This window comes from Myotis nattereri (genome assembly GCF_964212035.1).
Source record: "Myotis nattereri genome assembly, chromosome: 10".
Lineage (NCBI taxonomy): Eukaryota > Metazoa > Chordata > Mammalia > Chiroptera > Vespertilionidae > Myotis > Myotis nattereri.
Genome location: NC_138085.1, coordinates 21,856,270 through 21,864,474, shown reverse-complemented (window position 1 = coordinate 21,864,474; position 8,205 = coordinate 21,856,270). Strand labels below are relative to the sequence as shown.

General features: G+C 50.7%; 1 protein-coding gene across 2 annotated transcripts in view; it reads right to left on the bottom strand.

Moving 5' to 3' along the window:
* Window positions 1-869: 869 nt before the first annotated feature.
* The window catches only part of CRACDL (CRACD like), a 112,814-nt gene continuing 105,478 nt past the window's right edge, over window positions 870-8,205 (bottom strand). Inside the window, exons 8-10 of one of the 2 annotated variants that reach the window (XM_081100658.1) lie at window positions 3,683-3,870; window positions 2,494-2,638; window positions 870-1,663 (exon numbers count right to left, since the gene is read on the bottom strand). In XM_081100658.1, coding sequence (XP_080956784.1) covers window positions 1,521-1,663; window positions 2,494-2,638; window positions 3,683-3,870 — 476 coding nt within the window. In that variant the 3' untranslated portion in view covers window positions 870-1,520. The remainder of the gene's footprint in view (window positions 1,664-2,493; window positions 2,639-3,682; window positions 3,871-8,205) is intronic. The other variant, XM_081100659.1, reaches the window with a different exon arrangement.

The window sequence follows — 8,205 nt, the reverse complement described above, 5'->3', positions numbered from 1 at the left end:
GCCTTGGACCTGATTCAATTGTGTAGTTGCAACAGCTAGAAAAACAATTATTCATAAAGAAAAAAAAATGCAGTAAAAGTATCAAAACTTAGTGTATGAGGTCTTACTAATTCTGATGGCTGAATGTTCACAGCTATATACATATTCCCATGGAGATTAGCTTGTTCAAAAGAACAAACTGGAAATGTTTTTTAAAAATAGAGGTATTATGTAACTGAGACATGAATCTGAGATTCCCAAAATATATGCTCTTTCTCTGTTGGCTTCTCCACATTCTGTATTCATGAACCATCCTGGCTAATAATTGAAAACCTAGTCTTTAACAGAAATATGCAAGTTAGATTAATTTGATGATAAAGAACTATAACATTTTGGGAAATTTCATAGTTTTATATGTTGTACCAAATAGATGAGAAGAGGAAAAAAAACCTATATGAACTTCTGGTTTCCAAAATAAACAACAGCCCTAACCGGTTTGGTTCAGTGGATAGAGCACCGGCCTGCGGACTCAAGGGTCCTGGGTTCGATTCCGGTCAAGGGTATGTGCCTTGGTTGCGGGCACATCACCAGTGGGGGGTGTGCAGGAGGCAGCTGATCGATGTTTCTCTCTCATCGATGTTTCTAACTCTCTATCCCTCTCCCTTCCTTTCTGTAAAAAATCAATAAAATATATTTAAAAAAGGGGGAATTAACAAAATAAACACCAAAATTTTATTGGGAGAAAAAAGTCTAAAGAAAACCCAAACTCCAAAATCCACCCAACAGAGATTTTAAGTGAGACGTCTATTAAATGAACCACCCTACTTTGCATTTAACTCAGGGCTGGAGGACGTTCTCTAAATGTGAGTAGAAATAACATCCGACAGAAGCGTGTTTGAACCCTTTTATTGAACAGGCAATGCGTTGTGCAACGGTTAAGGACACAGATGCCTCGTGGAAAAATTTAAAAATTATTGTTGGAAACGGTCTATGAGCTGATGCGCCCTGCCGTGCGCTTCCCGCCCCTCACAGAGCGACTGTCCTCAGGAACGCCGGCTGCTCTACCGCTGCTCTTGGAAGCGGCATCCTTATGTCCATAAATATCATGCCCCATCGGGGAGGAGAGGAGAGGACAGGATCCGCAGGCAAGACCCCAGCCACGGACACAAGCCGATCTCAGCTGGGGGCACAGACGCACGCTCTCCAGGTCCCAGTTTTGCATCCGCGTTTCATTGCCTCTTTCTTCCGTGTCAGAGCTCCTTTGATCAAGGGATTTCTGAAAGACTGGCATTCAGGCCTCCGGGCACCGGGCCTTGTTCCCTGAACACCTTTTCAATGGTCCTCTTGTTTTCGGGCCCTGCTGGCCAGGCCTGTGGCTGTGTGTCTGTCCTTGTTTGCCTGGCTCGTTCCTCCCCAAGCCCGCCCTCCCATAACCGGATGATAAAAATCACTCTTACGTTTCAGTGTCTTTGCCTTTAGTGGCCGTTTTTCACTAAGGGACCCGTCAAGGTGCTGGACACTTTTGGTCACACGCTGTCAACCTATTTTATAATTTGGGGCATGTCACTCCAAGCTTGAGACTTCTTTCTGGCGAGTTCCATCCAGGACGGCTGCTCCGCGCTGGCGTAGCTGGCTCTCTTCAGCTGGTGCAGGTCTCTCTCCGCCATCACCGCAGGCTGAGCTGCTGGGATGAAGACAACACACACACACACACACACACACACACACACACACACGAGCAACGCGTTTCAATTTTCACTCAAGCCTCTGCGTTTCTTTAAAATACGCATTGAGGTCTTAACTGTGGTCTCAAACAGGAAATCCTTAATGTGCGAAAAGGTGAAGAAGGTTTAGGTCCAGAATAACTTCTGTGCCAAAAGGACCGACAGGAGGCTCCCATGCAGTGAGGAGAGAAACTTCTAGAATAAAACTGCAGCCTGGGGGACTGGGTGTACAAGTGCGAATACTCTTAGCACGACTGAACTGCACACTTAAAAATGGTTAAGGTGGTAAGTTTTGTTATGTGTATTTTACATAATTAAAAAGAAATTTGAAAGGTACTGATACGTGGAATGTCAGAGATGAATGTTCAGTGAAAGAAGCCAGACACCAAAGAACACGTATCTTATGATTCCAGGAATGAGAAGTGTCTAAGAAAGGTCAGTATGCAGAGGCTGAAAGTGGATTCCTGGTTGCCTGGAGTGGGGCGGGGAATGGTGAGTGCCAGTAAATGGGCACAAAGTTGCTTTTTACGGTGAGGTTCTAAAATTGGATGGTGCTGGTTGGACAACTCAGTAAATATATACTCACTGTCAATTAGTACTCACTGAATTGCACACTTAAAACAGGTGAGTTTTATGGCAATATCTCAATAAAAGCTATTTTAACAAATCAATGTGTCAAATAATTCAGAAAAACAAAACAAAACAAACAAACACGCCAAAAAACAAAACCCGTGGGACCCACCCCAGAAGCATATGTCAGAGTGTTTGGGACTGTTTGCAGGTTTCATACCCAAGTTCTGATGGGACAAGGAGATCCCTCTCTGCAGCCCCTCCTGGAGGCACAGCTTGGTCCCCTGCCTTCGGTCCACGGAGGGCTTCGCCGGGGTGATCAGGAAAGACTTGCTGCGGACGAAGTCAGCTTGCCTCACGGGCTCCTGTGAGGATGCAAGAAAGACACACTCTGTCCGTCACCTGAGGCTCAGATGGGTCTGAGCAGAACCCCAGGCAGGAGCCGCGGGGTCTGTCAACAGGAAGCGTGCGGCCTGCGCCGTCTTGGGCTCTGCTTTGTGCACTCACTGGCGCCAGCCTTCAGAACCAGGAGCTCGGATGCTCCTGGGCACACACAGGCGTCCTGGGTTCTGCCCTGTCCCCACCCCTGGCCTCAGCCCCCGATACTGGACAGCAGGGATCCCATCAGAGAGTCAAAATGAATGGTGTTTGGAAGTAGTTCTGAGGTTTTTATGACACCTGGTCTGCTCACAGATGCCCCAAACCAGATCGCTGGTTAGTATTTGTTTATAAATGCTGTCTGTACGCAGGGTTTCAGGCACGGGGATGACTGAGATCTGGGTTAAGATGAAGGGGAGCAGGTCCTGCTGCTGGCTCTGCCTCCTCCCCCTCCCCCTATGCCTCCCTACCCCCCTTCCCCGGTGGCTGAAACATGCTGTGGCTTCACTGTGGTGGCTATTTGGGGGACCGCGGAGGCCATAATTCTCAGCCTGCTTCCAAGCACAGTTGTTTGGGGTTGAAAAAGCTGTTCTCAGTCCAGACTGCAAATGGACCCTGGGTGCAGCGCGGCAGCCCTGGCTGAGAGGAAGGGACCCTGACCTGCACTGGCATCACTGGCAGGCACCCCGCAGCAGCAATGTCAGGGCTGGTCCACCCCGAGCCGAGAGGCAGCTTTTGACATGGCCGCCGCGCCTGCCTGAGAAGCTGTTTAACCCTGCTCCGCATCTCCAGATGCTGCGTGCGTTGCCTAGGAGGCAGGGAGCTGAGAGCTGTCTCTCCCGCCTAAGTGATCCGCCTGCTCCTCTGCCTCCCTAACAGACCCGTGCGGGGCAGCCAGCAGCCAGCACCCCAGGCCTCGGGCTGCGCTGACCAGGCAGGAAGCGTGGTCCTTGTGGGGCCTCGGCCCCCAGCCCGGCCAGCTGCTCCCTCCCACATCCACAGGGACAGGAAGGCTGTGCTCTCGCACCCACCTGGGCTCTCTCGGGTGCCCTGGCTGCCCTTCCTATTTCGGGCTTCAGGGTCTGGGCCCCAGGCTTGTCCTCCCGGTTGGGTGGCTGCTCGGGGGCCCCTCGCCGCTTCTGTGGGGTGATGGTGATCCAGGGCGGCCCCGACCGGCCCTCGGCTCCAGGCCCCGATGCTGCGGGAGGCAGGCCCTTCTCTGTGGGTAGAGACACAAGGTTGTCAAAACACTCCCAGTCCCGCTTCAGTCTCACTTTTGTGGCTCCCACACCCAGGACGCTGGGGGGCGAGGGGAGCAGGTGGCGGTGGGGGGGGGGGGGAACGAGGCTGGGAGCCCCTCTCCCCGGGGGGGACAATTCCTTTTCTTGAGGGAACTTTGCATCCTCATTTATGGGTGCACCAAAGAGGCTGTGCTTCTCTGGTCTGAGCCACAAAAACTTAAATGCAGCTGCTCCGGTACACACATCTTAGAGCCCACTTCCTCGTAAGGGACTTTTTCTGGAATGACACAGAAGTACACAAGAAGATAAGGTTTCTGGAATATAAGACCATCACTTTACACACTTCCTGACTGGTTTGGAAACTGTAGACACAGTCTTCTTCCTTTTTTTTTCTTTTAAAAATTGTAAGCATTGCCCTTCCATTTGTAAAGAATGACACCCAAAATAGCCACAGCTGTCTTCCCCCATGTTCTGAGAAAAGAGAAATGGTGCCTTTAAAACCACCACTTTTTGCTGACTTTTTTCCCACATTCACAGCGATCTCTGGGTGGTACGACTGTGGGTCACCCCCCTCTTCCTTTTTAACTCTTCTATATTTTTATATTTTCTACAACGAGAATTTATTACCTTCATTAAGAGAAAAAGGAAGCAATCTTATTTGTTTTTTTCAAGGAAACATACAGATGAAATAAGCGGCTTCTCACAGGTTCAAAAGTCCTTTCTCTCTGAAGTGCACGAGACCCAAATGTTGCCGCAGCCTGTCCCTCTGAACCTTTGCCTCCAGCACACGGAACAAAGACCGACTTCATGTCCACATGCCTGTCCCCCTCCCATGTGAGCACCTGGGTCAGCCAGGTGAGGCAGCGTCTGTCACAGCAGATGCCCCAGGGCAGGTAGCGTCATTGTTCTCTGTGCTCTGAAACATGCCGCCCTCTGCTCTGGTGTGTTCGGGATATCACTCTATTTGTTCTCGTTTCTGCCTCCAGTTCAACCTGGTCACCAAGGAGGGATGAGGGACAGGAGCCATTGAGCACCTGTCTCCAGCCAGCTGAGAAGGGCCTCTCTGGCCTGGGCCGCTGGGACGGCCCCTGCTCTGCTCCTGGCTGCCCCTGAGGTCTTCACGCCCCTGTCCCTTGGGAGCCCCGCTCCATCTGTCTGTCTCATCCCCTGTCTCTTCCTGCAGCTGCAGGCTCTTCCTGACCACTGCTGTCTTCCCTGCTGCTTTGCATAAAGCTTGGGTCTCCCACAGCTCCAAGGAAAACGGTCCCCACTGAGGCTCGAGGCCCCTTGAAGCCCCAGCTCTCCACTCCCCTCCACCCTCAACCTGAGTCCCTCCAGCCAATTCCTCAGCCAGCCACACCCGAGTGCTGCGACCTGCCCACCGCTGAACCAGATGTACGGATGCCTTTCCCACCCTCCACTTGCTCCCCCCCTCCCCCGACCTGACCACGGAACTGCTCTAGGCACCTTTCTCCTTGGGTGCTCCTGCTCTAGGCTCTTGCCCAACTCGCTCCTGAACCTGGAGATTCTTCCCTGTCCCCACCCCCAGCCTTCATCTCTTCTTCGGTTCCAGCCCTGATTTCAGCACTCAGATTGGCTTGGATGACTTTCCAGTGTAAAATCTAGCCCTAGTGCCTACTCTCAGGCCCAGTCCAGCGTTTCCACTCCCCTTCTCGCCCTCCCTTCCTTACAAAGCTCAAAGTCTAGTGCGGGAGACTACCCACAAGTAACCATGATGGAAACTGGAAGATGCTACAATCTATAAGTGCTGTGCAGACAGGGCCTAAGCTAGTGGGCAGCATTTGAGGATGCTGTCTGGGGCTGGGGCCTGGAGACGGACAGCAAAGCGTCTAGAACCTATGACATACGTGTCAGAGGTGACACGCAAACTCATTTTTTTGGTTTTTCTTTGTTAAATGGCATTTAAGTATATAAAATAAATATAAAAAATATAAGTCTTCGTTTTACTATGGTTCCAAATATCAAAAAATTTCTATATGTGACACGCCACCAGAGTTAAGTTAGGGTTTTTAAAAATGCTGACACGCCGAGTTCAAAAGGTTCGCCATCACTGGTCTAGGCTGAGCAGAGGGGCAAGGAAGGCCACGAAGGTGGAGGGGGCAGAGACAGAGCTGCCTGCAGGCCGGCCCGCAGGCAGGAGGCCAACTGAAAAGGGGCCCTCTGGCCTTCTCCCTGTCCACATGGGAAGCCTCCAGGGGCCAATTCAGGGTCACATCTGGAGGCTGTGTGAGGAGTACCTGTGACTGGGGAACGAGGAGGGAGGCTGTGTCACAGTCCAGAGAGGTGATCAGGGATTGGATGCCCTGTTCCAGAACCACCCCTTCTTGTCCAACAAGGCCATGCCCAGATGCCACCTCCTCCATGCAGCCTGCCCTGGTTCCTCAGTGGGACATTCTCTCCCTCTCCTAATTCTTCTGTAACTCTCTGAGACCTTTGCCCCAGTGGTTGGTGCTAGACATGTCTGCTAGCTGACTTTCTACCCCACTGGTACATGCTTCTGGTCATTAGAACTTACTTAACAAACGCATGACACAGACTACACACCACGTCCTGTTATCAAGGCAGCCCATTTATGACATAATTTTACATGTTTTTTATTGTCCAGACCCTGGCACACGAAAGGTAAGCTGGGTGGTTGTCTGTTTTACAGAAAGTCTACACTTCTCATTCCTGGTTATTAATCCCTCATTCACAGAGTCCTCACGCTATCTTCCTGGACTTGTCTTTTTTCTTTTTTCAATCTTTATTGTTGACTAGGGGCTCAGTGCACAAATTCATGCACCATGAAAGGAACTGTGGGCTGCAAGGCTTTGGTGGGCACAGGGGCAGGTCTGAGCCCATCCTCTATGCCCCAACCAGCCTCTCCCACTGCGGCCCCCGGTCCCCTGTTGGCTGGCAGCCCCACTCCCGCCGCCGCTGTTCCCACACACTGATGGTGCTGGCCTGCTCACACCTGCTGACTGCCCCATCGCCCCTCAGGAGCAGGGGGAGGTGGAGAATCCCTCAGGGGCGATTGGGGCCTGCAGCTGCTGCTTGCACCCGCTGATGGCACTGAGCAACTTGGGATCGGCACCCAGCGCTTGGGACCAGCACTGGGCGCTGGCAGAGGGTGTGAGCAGCGGCTCCGGTGCTGGCTGCGGGTGCGAGCAGGGCCAGCTCCGGCAGCAGGTGCGAGTGTCTGGCAGGACCGAGGCACATGAGAGCAAACAATTTGCAGTAACCACCAGAGGCTCCCCCCGATGACAGCAACTGGTGCCTCACCTTGGTCTGGTGCCCCTGCTCATCTGGTCTACCATCCCACCAGGCAACACCCACCATGTTTCACACCCTGCCATCTGCTGCTGACACCCGCCATGTTCCAGGCCCATCCCCTGGTGGTCAGCGCACGGCATAGCGAACAATTGATCGGTTGTTGTGCCGTTTGGTCTATTTGCATGTTAGGGTTTTATATATATAGATAGAAGATAGTATTACAGATGCCCCCCCTTTTTCTCCCCATTGCCCCCTCCACCTGGTTCCCACCCTGCCCCACCCAAGGCCTTCACCACCCTATTGTCTGAGTCCATAGGTAATGCCATGCATGTAAGATCTTTGGTTAATCTCTTCCCACCCCCTGCACTCCCTTCCCTCTGAGATTGGTCAGTCTGTTCCATGGTTCCATGCCTCTGATTCAATTTTATTCATTAGATTTCTTGTTTAGTTTTTTAGATTCAATTGTTGATAGATACATATTTATTGACATTTTATTGTTCATATTCTTTATCTTTTCTTCTTCTTCCTCTTCTTAAAGAATACCCTTCAACATTTCATCTAATACTGGTTTGGTGGTGATGAACTTTTTTAGTTTTTTCTTGTTTGTGAAGCTTGTTATCTGACCTTCAATTCTAAATGGTAGCTTTGCTGGGTAGAGTAATCTTGGTTGTAGTCCTTGCTATTCATCACTTTGAATATTTCTTGCCACTCCCTTCTGGCCTGCATAGTTTCTGTTGAGAAATCAGCTGACAGTCGTATGGGTACTCCCTTGTAGGTAATTAACTGCTTTTCTCTTGCTGCTTTTAAGATTCTCTTTTTGTCTTTAAGCCTTGGCATTTTAATTATGATGTATCTTGGTGTGGGCCTCTTTGGGTTCCTCTTGTTTCGGACTTTCTGTGCTTCCTGGACTTGTAAGTCTATTTCTTTTACCAGATAGGGGAAGTGTTCTGTCATTTTTTCTTCAAGTAGGTTTTCAAATATCTTACTTTCTCTCTTCTCCTTCTGGCACCCCAATAATGTGAATGTTGGTACACTTGAAG